Source organism: Cyprinus carpio, chromosome A7, assembly GCF_018340385.1.
Source record: "Cyprinus carpio isolate SPL01 chromosome A7, ASM1834038v1, whole genome shotgun sequence".
Lineage (NCBI taxonomy): Eukaryota > Metazoa > Chordata > Actinopteri > Cypriniformes > Cyprinidae > Cyprinus > Cyprinus carpio.
The window spans coordinates 8,175,858-8,191,588 of record NC_056578.1 but is presented as its reverse complement, the minus strand read 5'-3'; the positions used below and the strand labels follow the sequence as shown (position 1 = coordinate 8,191,588).

Sequence of the window (15,731 nt, the reverse complement as noted above, 5' to 3'; positions counted from 1 at the left end):
TCGTTTTTTCAGCACGACCTGGCACCTGCTCACAGTGCCAAAACCACTGGTAAATGGTTTACTGACCATGGTATTACTGTGCTCAATTGGCCTGCCAACTCTCCTGACCTGAACCCCATAGAGAATCTGTGGGATATTGTGAAGAGAAAGTTGAGAGACGCAAGACCCAACACTCTGGATGAGCTTAAGGCTGCTATCGAAGCATCCTGGGCCTCCATAACACCTCAGCAGTGCCACAGGCTGATTGCCTCCATGCCACGCCGCATTGAAGCAGTCATTTCTGCAAAAGGATTCCCGAACAAGTATTGAGTGCATAACTGAACATAATTATTTTAAGGTTGACTTTTTTGGTATTAAAAACACTTTTCTTTTATTGGTCGGATGAAATATGCTAATTTTTTGAGATAGGAATTTTGGGTTTTCATGAGCTGTATGCCAAAATCATCAGTATTAAAACAATAAAAGACCTGAAATATTTCAGTTGGTGTGCAATGAATCTTAAATATATGAAAGTTTAATTTTTATCATTACATTATGGAAAATAATGAACTTTTATCACAATATGCAAATTTTTTGAGAAGGACCTGTATAATTAGTCTTATTTTTGACTTGTTTTCCTGTTAAAATATCTAAAAATTCGAGAGACACATTTGCTTGTTTTCAAAGAGACTTGTTTTCAGAGAATCAGTCTTTAATATAAGTGTATTTTATCATAGTGCACTGGCAGATATTTTCACTTGTTTTTAAGTGTAAACAAGTAAAAAAAAAAAAAAAAAAAAAAGATAATCAGGTTTTCAGATTTATAAAATACAGTTACATTGTTTAGAATTTATAAAATCTGAGTCTTAATATCTGATGCTGATCTTGTAGTAAATTGATATTGTTTCAAATATATTTAGGTATTTATAAGGAAAACAGGAATATGATTTTATTACAGGGTAATTCTGCTGTTTATTATTATGGGTAGTTTGGGAAAGTAGAGTTTGAGCAAAGCATTTACCCTCAGGTGCCGAGTATTATTATTTATTTTTAAAATAAAAGAAAGATTTTTTTTTAAAAACAAATTTCTACCTTTTATTTTATCTTATACCGTGCAACTTTATACCATGCCTTCATAATTTTTTGCTACTTTTTAAATAGCTTTTATATTTGGATTTTATTGTTTTACCCACATCCCAGACCCAGATGTTTAAAATATGAAAATTCATCATATTCATAATTTATTCATAACAAGATGCGAAATAAATATGAACATTCAATGTTTATATATATATAGTTGGCATATTTGAACATTCAATGTTTAATGTTTCTATATATATATATATATATATATATATATATATATATATATATATATATATATATATATATATATATATATATATATAATATATATAATAGAATTAAAATGGAAAAAATAAAATGTTTTATAATAAATAAAAATCTATTTTGTACCCTTTTTTGCCTCTTAATTTTTTTTTAAATGCATTTTTTTTTTAACCAAGCAGACAATAGTGTCAGTGAAGTGTATGTTTTAAATTAAATATTAAATTTTAGACGAATTTTAAAGAAAAATCAAGGTAAATATCATTTGATGACAGAACATTTTTATTTTTATTATTTTATTTTTAAAAATATTTTATGCTTCATTTCCAATCAAGATGTTATTTTGTTAATTTATGCAAAATTTATGAAAATATTATTTCATTGTGTGTGTTTTGTATAGATAAAAAGCTAAGCAAATTATCCTTAGAAGGAGAAAGGAGGCATTTTTATTACAAATTTAATTTCCAACATAGATTGTGAGATGTGGTAAAAATGACTTTATTAATGATTCAATGAAAAAAAAAAAGCAAAATTGCAAAAATGAAAGTGTTTCAGGAGAGTTTTTAAAAAAGACTCCATTGAATGTTGTGATGCTAGAAATAACTGAAGTATTTAACAACAATGCATTATTAAGTAGATTTGAATCTCTTGAAATGCTCTTTGGTGCTCTGTCACCAGTCACTATAATCACTGCTTGTATCTTTCTCATCAGATTTGTGGTGGGATCCAACCGTGTCATCTTCATGCTGCGTGACGGGAGCTACGCCTGGGAGGTTAAAGACTTCCTGATCGCTCAGGACCACTGTGAGGATGTGACCGTGGAAGGACAGGTGTACCCCGGTAAAACCGCCAAGAAAGAAGCTAAGGGGAACGAGCAAAACGAGAGCAAGAAAAAAGGAGACAAGAAAGCAGCCAATCGAGCAAATAAAAGCAAGCAGGAGCTTTGATACACAAGCCTCAAAGGCGCAGCGTCTTAATGGGACTGAAGGAGCATTTCAGGTGTTACCAGGTACTTTGACACACAGGTTGATGAGTCAGATCAGCAATCTTCAGTTTCAGTTTCTTTGATTTGTTTTACTTTAACTCACCTCATTTTTTTCACAGTCTGAATCAAAGAATAAACCACTTTTATAATTGTGTCGTGCATTGTATTGATGATTTACAATTGGTGTCAAATTTTCAAATGCAGAAAAAGTGTAGCACTTAAAGGAATAGTTCACCCAAAAATGAAAATTAGCTGAAAATTCACTCACCCTCAAGCCATCCAATATGTATATTTTGTGTGTTTAGAGTTCGTTTCTTCATGGGAGACATTCTGCAAACAGCTTGATTAAAACATCACAGTAATCCACACCACTCCAGTCCATCAATTAATGTTGTGTGAACATCAATTTATGTTTCTTTTTATTTTATGCAACAAGCTAGTACATGAGTAGTCTGGGCTCAGCAGCAGTAGAGAACATCAGATTTATCTGATTTACCTGAAGGTTTACATAACAGCTTGTTGAAGGATGCTGGAATGCATTTGGAGGATGTGGCAGAAATGAACTGATCTGGAATCAGTCAAATGGCTTCTGGCAAAAGAAAATGAGTTTAGCAGTGGCAGAGTCATTGCCCCAGTTTGAAAGAGAGCAACATTAGGCGCTAATAGAGTAATCGATCATCCTTTCCCGTCTGAAGCCCCATATGCCATGATGCCAGGGAAAACGTAAGTAAACCTCATGGAAAGCTGTGAGCTAGCTCTTCAGCACTTTACTGAATGATAAATGTGATCTAATTGAAATAAAAAATGATTTTTTGTTTGCAGTCATCCATTAAACATTCATCCATTCTTGCAGGCACTTGTTTTTCATCTTCCTACATTGACACATATGTCTAATCCTTCTAGAGCTGTGATGATAATGGCAGAGTAATGGAGAGCCCTAATGCAAAATCTATTGCATAGATTCTACACTAAATGTTTCTTTATATATATATAATATATATATATATATATATATATATATATATATATATATATATATATATATATATATATATTATATATATATATATATATATATATATATATATAATATATTATTATTTTTTTTTTTTTTTTTTTTTTTTTTTTTTTTATACACACATGGGTCCAATGTCACACACGTGATGCTGGAATTTGTCTTTCACTTTAAAATAAGCTGATGTTAATCGATGGTACGTGTCTAGTGTGTTCATGTTGGGGTGGGGGACCATGAAGAGTTTCTTCAGCGGATGGGGCCGACACTATATGTTACTGTCTGGAGGGTATAGCAGACCTGCCAACCTGTACGCATTTTGCGTAGCGGCTACGCATTTTGACCTCAGAGTACGCTGGTACGATTTGTCACTCTAAACTACGCAAAAATCTAGTGACGCCTCTGTCCACGCGCAGTATTCAAAACAAGAATCAGAAAAAGATGAAGAGTTCAACCAACTTTTTTTGCATTTAAATAGTTTCTGCATTTTATTTATCTCCTAGTAGCCTATAGTTTAAGGTTGTGTGTGAGGCTGACAGAGACGCGCTGTTTAATGTGTTTGAGATGTGCTGTTTTCCTTAGTGCATAGCTTACATTTCACAGGTATATTCTCCATCTGTAAATGTAAAAAAAGCCATGGAAATGTTTCAGTTTTGCTGTCAGAAGTGAATGAGCTTTTGCTTTGCGATTCTCCGCTAAACTCCACAAACTTCAAGAACGAGCATGCGCGCCAAACAGACAGAGCTCAATTAAAAAGGAGCGCAATAACTCTGACTAAAATACACATTTTGCTGAAATATTTGTAGTTGGACAATAAATGTGACACATGTAGAATTTTAAACCTATGCAAGTACTTGTATGATAGCACTAACTGTAAAGTGTAATGGGGTAATCAAAATAGCCTTTTTGCTCAATTAGTCTGCTTTTTATTATTTTAATTTTTAGTTTAGTAACGTTAACTTCTGCTTTAAAAGGATTATTTTTGTTTTTAGATTGCAATGTTGCAATGTAATGTAATTTAACCCTTTTTTGCACATAATACAAGTGCTTCTCAATAAATTAGAATGTCATGGAAAAGTTCATTTATTTCGGTAATTCAACTCAAATTGTGAAACTTGTGTATTAAATAAATTCAGTGCACACAGACTGAAGTAGTTTAAGTCTTTGGTTCTTTTGTGATGATTTTGGCCAACATTTTACAAAAATCAACCAATTCACTATCTCAACAAATTAGAATATGGTGACATGCCATTCAGCTAATCAACTAAAAACACCTGCAAAGGTTTCCTGAGCCTTCAAAATGGTCTCTCAGTTTGGTTCACTAGGTTACACAATCATGGGGAAGACTGCTGATCTGACAGTTGTCCAGAAGACAATCACTGACACCCTTCACAAGGAGGTTAGCCAGAAACTATCATTGCCAAAGAAGCTGGCTGTTCACAGAATGCTGTATTCAAGCATGTTAACAGAAAGTTGAGTGGAAGGAAAAAGTGAGTGGAAGAAAAGATGCACAACCAACCGAGAGAACCGCAGCCTTATGAGGATTGTCAAGCAAAATCGATTGAAGAATTTGAGTGAACTTCACAAGGAATGGACTGAGGCTGGGGTCAAGGCATCAAGAGCCACCACACACAGATGTGTCAAGGAATTTGGCTACAGTTGTCGTATCGTATTCCTCTTGTTAAACCACTCCTGAACCACAGACAATGTCAGATGCATCTTACCTGGGCTAAGGAGAAGAAGAACTGGACTGTTGCCCAGTGGTCCAACGTCCTCTTTTCAGATGAGAGCAAGTTTTGTATTTAATTTGGAAAGCAAGGTCCTAGAGTCTGGAGGAAGGGTGGAGAAGCTCATAGCCCAAGTTGCTTGAAGTCCAGTGTTAAGTTTCCACAGTCTGTGATGATTTGGGGTGCAGTGTCATCTGCTGGTGTTGGTCCATTGTGTTTTTGAAAACCAAAGTAGCTGCATCCGTTTACCAAGAAATTTTGGAGCACTTCTTTCTTCCTTCTGCTGACCAGCTTTTTGAAGATGCTGATTTCATTTTCCAGCAGGATTTTGCACCTGCCCACACTGCCAAAAGCACCAAAAGTTGGTTAAATGACCATGGTGTTGTTGTGCTTGTCTGGCCAGCAAACTCACCAGACCTGAACCCCAGAGAGAATCTATGAGGTATTGTCAAGAGGAAAATGAGAACCAAGAAACCAAAAAATGCAGATGAGCTGAAGGCCACTGTCAAAGAAACCTGGGCTTCCATACCACCTCAGCAGTGCCACAAACTGATCGCCGCCATGCCACGCCGAATTGGGGCAGTAATTAAAGCAAAAAGAGCCCCTACCAAGTGTTGAGTACATGTACAGTAAATGAACATTTTTTTCAGAAGGCCAACAATTCACTAAAAATGTTTTTTTTTTATTTATTTATTTTTATTGGTCTTATGAAGTATTAATTTGTTGAGAAAGTGAATTGGTGGGTTTTTGTTAAATGTGAGCCAAAATCATCACAATTAAAAGAACCAAAGACTTAAACTACTTCACTCTGTGTGCACTGAATTTATTTAATACACGAGTTTCACAATTTGAGTTGAATTACTGAAATAAATGAACTTTTCCATGACATTCTAATTTACTGAGATGCACCTGTATATGCCTGCATGCTTACATTCACTTTATTTGTTTAATTAGGCACATTGGGACGCAGCATAAAACTTAAGATTTAGTCCTACACTACACTTAAATTACCAATGAGATGCTTGATAATTAACTTTTAATCACGGCTTTGAGCCGAGAATTTTTTTACACTTAAGTCAATACTTACAAGCATTCTTGAGAGTAATTCTCAGAGGCTTGATAAATACAGTCCCATATCTACTGACATAGGCTACCGTATACCGCAAATCAGCCAAAAAATACCAAGATTTGAATTTTTGCTCATATCACCCAGTCCTATACAGAAGTGTACTGGAGTATAATTAAAGTGTAGTGGAGTTTTTTTTTTTTTTTTTTTTTTTTAAGAACTAAATTGCAAAAATTACCTAAACAGTAAACCCCCAGGTATCTTTATTAGTTAGCATTGCATATTCCCACTTCAAAATCCCCTCTGAAGCGCATCATTCAGTAGTGAATGAGTCCTGCATTAGCCAAATCATTACTGTCCAGCAAACGAGTAGCATGTGAACAAATGCAAATATTCCCTAAAAACACTCACCAATCAGGACCGTCAGGACCGAGGCGTAAACATGTGCCAGAAAGCAACCAAGCAACCTCAGCTGTAGCTAAGCTGAATAAAAAGAAATGATTTGACTGATGAAACTTGAAGACAGTAAACACACGATTGCGAAAATGTATGGTTCATGTGTGTTTTTCAAGTCATCTCCAGGTAATAAAAAAGCAAAGTAAAAATATATATACAGAAACACAGCATCACTCCAAAAATGTGAGGAAAAAAGATTTATTTCTGTACAAAAGTCTTTATATATATTTTTTTCTTATCTAAAGTAATACATTTTTATTACTTGGAAATCATTCACATTTACATCACATCCATATACAACTTAATGTCATGTATATTTGAATTATACACTAAAGTGAAAATTGTACTTAAAGTTTTTTTTACAGATAGGACAGAATTACATTACAACTTAAAAGTCCCTTAAAAGATGTCCCTTCTGGATTTGTGTAATAGTGCCTGTACAATAAATAAGTATAAAATATATCTCTGTTATCAATCTGGATTTTTTTTTTTTTTTTTTTTAGAAACACACAAAACGTACAAAAACACTAACAAATTGCAATCTCCGAAAAAAGACCAGCTATTTCGGCAAAGGGACAATGTTGTACTTCTTGCCAAATGGAAGGAAAGCCAATTCATCACAGATTCGGTCATTTTATGATAGATTGACATTTACTAATGCTCAGATTCAAATCCAATCTCGATTATTCGATTTAAAGGAACTGTTCACCGAAAAATTGAGAAGAACTGTGTCCATGTGTTTTTTTTGTTTTTTTTTTACTCTTTAATGTTGTCTCAAACCTATATGGTGTAGTTTTTGCTTGAAAACATGTTTATAGTTATTTTTAAACGTTCATTTACAACACATGCCGTTTCTCACTTAATAATATTGCATTTTTTTCAGAAAATGTGAAATATGGATGCATGGACTACATTTATAGTGCTTTTGGAAGTTACACTACGTTTGGACATTTCCAAAAATTCTTGTTTGATGTTGCATCAAACAACATGATGTGTAAATAAATGAGTGAAATTTTCATTTTTGTGTGACCTGTTCCTTTAAGGCTGGATTGTTTTGTTTGTTTGTTTGTTTGTTTATTTTGTTTTGCTGGTTCTCTCATTCAACACTAACAAAACCAACTCTTGTGCGTGACAATTAAAATGAGAAAACCTCACGACATTTACAATCTGAAACCTCTTTTTCTACATATTTAGAAAAACGTTGTAACATGAAGGCAAACACCACCGAGAGGGACAAAAACAAGAAATTTTTTGTTCATTGTTAGTTTTTTTTTCTTTCTTGTTTTTCTCCCATCGAAACTCAAGTATATTCAACTGACGACACAATCCAAAAATCACAACGTCCACGTTGTCACATACAATGGAATCCGCTGGGAGGGGTTGCTAGGTAACATAAACACATGCTGGGCTGTGATTGGTGTCTTTAGGGTTTCGCTGGGCTCGTCCGGCAGTGCTGCTTCACACAGTGCTACTACAACAAGTACTCTGATAAGTCCCACTCTTCTTCACACTCGCCTCAACAGCTTCATCAGCTTAATCACAGGGATGGGCAGCACTTGGTGGAGTTTGGCCCGATCTTCATCAACACTCATCTTCACCCAGTCCGGCCGGAAGGAGCCTTTGAAGCCCACAAAGGCAAGTTTATCTGGAAAAAAAAATGGCCATAAAATGAGTTTTAATGACCTCATTCATGACAAAAATGTTGGTTAAGGCCAGTTTGAGATTCTACTATATGCATCAACATTTGCCAAACTGCAAACTGTAAAAAAATGTCAATTACTTAATTATACAGTCTTATTTAACAGAATATCTGAAACAGATTATTCAAACATGACAAATCATTACATAAATATTTAAAAAATAAAAAAATAAATAAAAAATATTAATATAAAAATGTTTTTAAAAGAAATTTATAAAAACCAAATTTTTAAAAGAAGTCTTTTCTTTTCACCAAAAATACAGTAAAAACTGTAATATTGTGAAATATTATTAAAATGTAAAATAAATGTTTCCTATTTAAATATATATTAAAATGTAGTTTATTCCTGTGATGGAAAGCTGAATTTTTTCTGTGATGGACTGGAACGCTGAATTTTTTCGGAAGCTATGATCCGTCTCAGTCTTCAGAGTCTGTGGAAGTTGTTGCCACAACTGCAACTTTTTAAAACACAACTCCAACATTTTTTCTCACAATTCTGACTTGCAATTCTGAGTTTATATCTATTTATTTTTTCTCAAAATTGTGAGAAATAAACTTGCAATTGCAAGAAAAAAAATCCTAATTGTGTAAAATCTGAATTCTGAGATAGAAAAAAAAAAACAACAGAAATGCACGAACATTTGTCTGTGCAACATTTGGCGTTGTTCACGTAACGAGCCATTGGGAAGCACTTGGAATGTTTTTCCTGCTTGAATGACAATTCAACATGATAAATATAATATGTGAAGGAAGGGTCGAGAGGAAGGACCCTGCTGCTCTGGTGTGTGTGTGTGTGTGTGTGTGTGTGTGTGTGTGTGTGTGTGTGTGTGTGTGTGTCCAACCCAGAAAACAGCTACTCTTTACATAGCTCGACTCTTTTTCTTTCATTGTCTGGGGGCTTCACTGTCTTTTTTTGTAGTAATATATCATAAAGCATCCCAAATACCATTGGGATCAAACTCTATAAAAAAAAAATAATTTTTAAATACATAAACTGAGACACTAACAGATACACAACAGTTCAAAAGCTTGGGTTTAGCAAGATTTTTCTAATGTTTTTGAAAGAAGTCTCTTATGCATTGAAAAAACTTATTATTTTTATATATATATATATATATATAATTAAAATTTAAAAGAGCTACTGTGTATTTAAATATATTTTAAAACTTTATATATTCCTTGGATGCAAAGCTGAATTTTCAGCAATCATTACATTTGAAATAAAAAATGTTTGTAACATAATAAATGACTTTACTGTCACTGTTGATCCATTTAATTTAATCTTGATGAATAAAAGCTTTATTTCTTTCAAACAAAATACTTTCTGACTCCAAACTTTGATGCCGTAGAGCAAAATACATTACGTACTAGATAATAAGATCTACTTTGCTTGGTTACGAGTGTTTCCTAGTATGCACATTTGTTTCAAACCTATAAATAATGTAAATTCCTTCATGTACTGATAATGCTGAATTATTATGAGGGAATCTTATTACCTTTCAACTTCACCGTCTGATCTGCTCCGAGGGTTTGGAGAATTTTGGTCCATGGCCCTCTGGTCACCAGTTTCCCTTTAGACGTGACCAAAACCACCGACCTGCAAGTGCAAGAAATGTGTTTCAGTCAGACACCACGGTTAAAAATAGAGGAGGAACACATTAAAAGTATTCAAAGAAAAGTTCTTTGAACAATAAACACTCTGAAGTGGGGGCACGGGGCTGCTACACCACCCAAATTAGGCTTCACTTTGTTTTACTTTACCTACATAAACTTGTGATATCATAGTTCAGTTTCAGTGACCACCAAAGCTAAATTTCAAGGCCACTGATGCATATGTAAACATACAAATGGGTTCTCCCTCTATGGTTGTGTGATTATGTCCTATTCAGTGCTTTTATGTGAGAATCTAAACACTCCAGCAGTGTCAGAGCGGCGCTACCCAACTTATCCATGCAGAACGGATAAAATATCTGCACGCCCCACTTCACAGCACAGACCAATTTGGAAAGAGCCGGTTTTTGTTTTTTTTTTTTTTTTGTTTGTGTCGCACAAAGCTGTGTGATTCACTGTCCTCGAACTTCAACACGTAACAAAAAAAAACCAATACATAAAGTAGAAAAACACAGATGGCTTCCACCAAGCTCAGATAATAAAAACCTTAAAACCAAAAAAAAAAAAAAAGCTTCTTTAAAAACTGAAACAAAAAGATCATTTTTGACCTCTTAAATACCTAGTTTTAGTTTAATTTACACAAGAAACAAAAGTAAAAGTAATTGATTGATTTTGTATGCATGTAATCTGATGATTCATGCATTATACATGAAAATATATGCAGCATAAATCTTTCTATCAATCTTACAGCTCAAATGGAGAAGTGAGAAAAGTCTCATGCTCACCAAGGCTGTATTTTTAACAAAAATACTGAAAAAACAACAACAACTATAAGTTAAAATAACTTTATTCTATTTGAATATATTTTAAAATGTAATTTATTCCTGTGATCAAAGCTGAATTTTCAGCATCATTACTCCAGTCTTCAGTGTCACATGATCCTTCAGAAATCATTCTAATATGCTGATTTGCTGCTCAAGAAACATTTATTATGAACAACTGGCTTTTGATGAATTTAATGCATCCCTGCTGAATAAAACCCTTACAATTAGAATAGAATTTTTAAAAAGTATAACATTTCATTGCATGTGCATTTGATTTTGTATGGACATAAACTATGCATGCATATATTTTATATTATTCTTACTCGTCTTTGAGGTTTGTGATGTAGTTTTCTAGCTGAGCTGGAATTCCCATCAGTATGGAGTTCCTGAAGCCTTTAGACTCCAGGATTTTACCGCTGTGGCCATCAATCACAGTCAAATGAATGCCGTCCTCCAATTGATAGATCTTCTTGCCATTCACCTACAAAAACAATAGCTTTTTTTTCATTTGTTTTATCTTTTTCTTTAAATATCTTGCTTGGTCTGTCTCTATCCCTATAGTTCTCTTTCCACAAAAAAAAAAAAAAAAAAAAAAAGATTTCAAAATAAATAAATGACATAATCACTATTAATTTAACAAATGAATAATAAATTAATTAATTAATTTTTAAAAATAATATGATATAATATAATATAATATAATATAATATAATATAATATAATATAATATAATATAATATAATATAAAGGCCAGCTAAACCTAGACTAAACCAGCTAAACATCAGCAAACCACCTTAAGGTAATGAGAACTGATGTTGTAGGTGTTAATGACACATTATTAAGAGTTTGTACCTCAGTGTAGGCGAAGTCCTCTTTGATGTGGAAGAAGCGTGTGTTATAGGACTCTAGTTTGACTTCAAGGAAGTGCTCCGGCGTGTGAGGCTGGAAAGGAAACAGGAGATTACAATAATCTAACACACAATTATTTTTCATTTATTTTGTAATTTTCTTGTCAATTGTTATAGCAATTATTTATTTTAATTTAAAATAGCTATCATTGCTATATATCTACCTAAATATATAAAAATATATTAAATAATTATATATAATTAACATTGACATACTTTATATATAATTTATAAAAAATATAAAAATGTAATCAAATGTAAATTGTAAATGTATAATATATAAATTGTATTGTATGGATTTTTTATAATAATAATAATACCCATATTGGTTGACCACTATTTTTTTAACACACACACACACACACACACACACACACACACACACACACACACACACACACACACACACACACACACACATATATATATATCAAATGTATATCTATATCTATCTATCTATCTATCTATCTATCTATATATATATTTTTTTTTCTGTATATTACCTTTGTATAATTCATATATATTAATATTTATGTCGGTATAGACATTTAAAAACCATTTGTGACCCTGGAGCACAAAACCAGTCTTAAGTCACTGGGGTATATTAGTAGCAATAGCCAAAAAAACATTGTATGGGTCAAATTTATTGATTTTTCTTTTATGCCAAAAATCATTTGTTTTGTGGTCCAGGGTCACATTTCAGTCGAGCACAATGGAGGAACCTGTTGAGCAAACGTTTACAGAAAGATGTCAAAAAAAAACAACAACCATCCTGAACAAAAAACAACAACACATGCATATTCTCATTTATCCCGCACAATTCGATTGCCAGGAGACAATCAAACACCAGCAAAGCTGACAGAAGCATTGCTGTTTGTTTCTTTAGACATCATCTTAAGAGCATCAAGCAAGTTGCAGGAATCCAGCAGGAACGTCCCACATCCGACCCTCAGCATCACACCAGACTTCAAACACAGATGCTCTGTAAAGTCAAAAGTGTCTCCTCACCAGTTTGGAGCGAGGCAGTTTTTTGGGCATAGGCACATCTACGACGGGCATCTCGGTGTGTTTGGGGTTTAGCTCTCAGCCATGCAGTGCGGGCACTGGGGCCCCGCTGCCGGGGGGAATTAACGCTTTCACAACCCTTCACCGAGCAGAACGCAAAGTCTTCCTTCTCCTCAAAAAAGTCGCTTCCTTCTCATTGTGCGCTTTTTGATGGGAGCAACAAAGAGCAGCCTGCGGGGAAGACAGCAGACAGACATCAGAGAGAGCGAGAGAAACACAGAGATCAGCACACGGACGGGAGCAACAGCGGGAGTTTGGAAGCTGTGACACTTTTGAAACGACATCAAAACTTATAATTGACAAAACTGCAGCGTTTAGCATCCAGCCTCCTGGGTAATTTCAGAGCAGTTCCAATCGAGTGATATTTCTCATTGCTACAATTTAATGATGTTTTATTAGCCACAGAAGACTGACATAGCTAAATTAAGAACAGTTATTTTTTCATCCTCTATGAAAACACAGATGTCTTATAATAACTTCTACTTTGCTCAGTATGACTTTCCATTAGACCAGTCAATAGAACAGTCAATAGAACGCCCAACTTATATATAATTAACGCAAAAATATCTTAAATACTGTAAACATATTTATTAAACATTCACTTCATAATTGATTCAAAAACTTATGATAACTTTATTAAAACATACAAAAACTCAACCATCTATCACACAACACTAAAATCATTTTTAAATAAAACCATATCGGAGAAAGACCTTCTTTATGGGTCATTAATTAAACAAAACAATCCTGACAACAGAAAAATCACAATTCAGTCAAAATCATTTTTGCACTCTTTTTTATGGTCAAATATAATTACCACCAGCTCAACAACAACAAAAATTAAATAAAAATAAAAAAATCACCCATGGGCAAAACATTCAAAGTGATAAAAGTATCTGTCAAAACACATAAATGTAAATGTAATTTCCATAAAGTGTGGGGTAAAGTTGTTTTTATTATTGCATATTGATTGTATTTGATTTGAATTTTTTTGTGAACGTCAGATTGTTTTAATATATATAATACACACAATTTAAAATAATTTATTAATATATTTTATAATGTTATTTATTCATGTGATTACAAAATATTTTTTGTGGAATCCGTGACTCAGCATTTCAATCAATAAGGTTTTTTTTTTTTTTATTTTTTTTTACGAATTGTCTTATTCAGCAAGGACACTTTAAATTGATAAAAAAAAAAAAAATGTAAATACACATTATGTTACCAGTTATTTTTTATTTCAAAGATAATGACTGCTGAATATTCAGCTTTGCCTTTATTTAATTTTAATTATTTTATTACTTACGCACACACACACACACATAAATAAATATATACTAAAATTGCAATTAAATGTTTATTAAAATATAAATATTATTAATATAAATTGCAAATAAATATTAAAGGTATAATATAATATATTAATATCAATATTAATTTAAGCTATTTAGTTGATGGGGCTTTGTATTGTATTGTATTGTATTGTATTATATTGATTATTCAATTATTTGTGTACTGAACATACAAATAATCATCATTATCACATTTTGACACACTTAATTAATTTATCACAAACACACACGCAAAAACACACACTCTGTTGTCTTTTCTCCTTACCTGATCCTGATCCCACACTTCTCTGCATCATTTCCTGTCTTCTCTTAACTAGTCTTATCAATAAAAAAAGACCATTTCTATTTGGTACGACATCTTTTTACATTCACTAGCACTACACCTGCAGCTGCAGACAGGAGTGAGGATAGTGTCGCACAGAGATTATATAAAGCCAGCTGTTATTTGTCCATGTGGAGACACATCTGCTCTTACCCAGTGTCCTCCTCCCAGTAGTAATATCCTCTCGTCTGGTGAGAGTGGCCCATCTTCTCTCTCTGAGTGGTCCTCATGAACACCCCGGTCTTCCTCGTCTCTTTGGTGAGGCGGTTGTGGATGTCAGAGATTATGGTGAACACTGTGCCTTTTGGGTAGCAGACGCCCACGTTTATCCAGTCATTTCTGTAAATGAAGCAATAACAATGCTGTCATTTGTATTAGTATTAGCATCAGACACAAACTGATAGACTTAATATACCTAATTAATATTATCAACATTAACTAGAAAGCGGTGCACACCTTAAATAAAAAAGTAACCTAGTTCAGAGGATCTGGATTAATTGGAAAGCAAGATGTGTATTTAATTAAATATAATTGATAATCATTGTTACAAACATTGCTATTTTGACATAAGCATGCACACCTTAATTTAAAAAGTAAAATATATATATTATATATATATATATATATATATATATATATATATTATATATATAAAGATATATATATATATATAAACAAAGAAAATAAAAACCAACAACAGCATGCAGCTCTTAACTGTTTCTTAATTAAGTAAAAACTGCTTCATGTTTTTACAAGTAATTATTCAAGACAAATAAACAGTCAGTAATTAAACAAAGAACAGAGAAACAAATTACAAGCAAGTCAGATACAAATAAAGATACTAAGAGACAAATGAAGTAAACAGTGCTTAAAATATTCACGTAAACATTCAGAAATCAAACTAATAATGCAACAATCACATTCACAATGATATACATTAATTACTGCCATAATATGATACATTAATAGTGATTACGTAGGAGTTTTACTGACAAGAAGATTTTTAATTAAATTCAGCTGTACAGTTTTTTTGTGTGTGTGTGTGTGCCTAAATTAGTGTTCACAGTTCATCCTAGTGAGCTCATTACAGCTACTTAAGTCATCCAGCCAAGAGCAGTGAGTAATTTCCATGATTTGCTGTTAATATTGTGGTTTGATTATAATTAATGACATAGCGACAGGTCTATTAGGCTGCATTTACACCCGAAGGCCTCATATTCAGGCCATATTCAGATGGCACAAAAATATTGGCTGGTGTCTTAAGCACCAAAACTTCCATTGCTTGGACAAACAGAATGCCCCGCCCCCACATTCCTTATAGCTGTCTATGCATGAAGGCATACATATTAAAGAGCAAAAGACACAATAGATCAAC

General features: G+C 33.1%; 2 protein-coding genes across 2 annotated transcripts in view; one reads left to right on the top strand and one right to left on the bottom strand.

Annotated features, from left to right (window-relative positions):
* The window catches only part of LOC109050779 (LRP chaperone MESD-like), a 6,800-nt gene extending 4,337 nt beyond the window's left edge, over positions 1-2,463 (top strand). The window contains exon 3 of the mRNA XM_019068354.2: positions 2,039-2,463. Coding sequence (XP_018923899.2) covers positions 2,039-2,273 — 235 coding nt within the window. The 3' untranslated portion in view covers positions 2,274-2,463. The remainder of the gene's footprint in view (positions 1-2,038) is intronic.
* Positions 2,464-8,077: 5,614 nt separating this feature from the next.
* LOC109054564 (cell migration inducing hyaluronidase 1) overlaps positions 8,078-15,731 on the bottom strand; it is a 110,453-nt gene continuing 102,799 nt past the window's right edge. Inside the window, 8 exon segments of the mRNA XM_042761335.1 lie at positions 8,078-8,217; positions 9,768-9,868; positions 11,030-11,187; positions 11,559-11,648; positions 12,623-12,749; positions 12,751-12,804; positions 13,999-14,019; positions 14,510-14,695. Of these exon segments, the coding sequence (XP_042617269.1) occupies positions 8,078-8,217; positions 9,768-9,868; positions 11,030-11,187; positions 11,559-11,648; positions 12,623-12,749; positions 12,751-12,804; positions 13,999-14,019; positions 14,510-14,695 (877 nt within the window).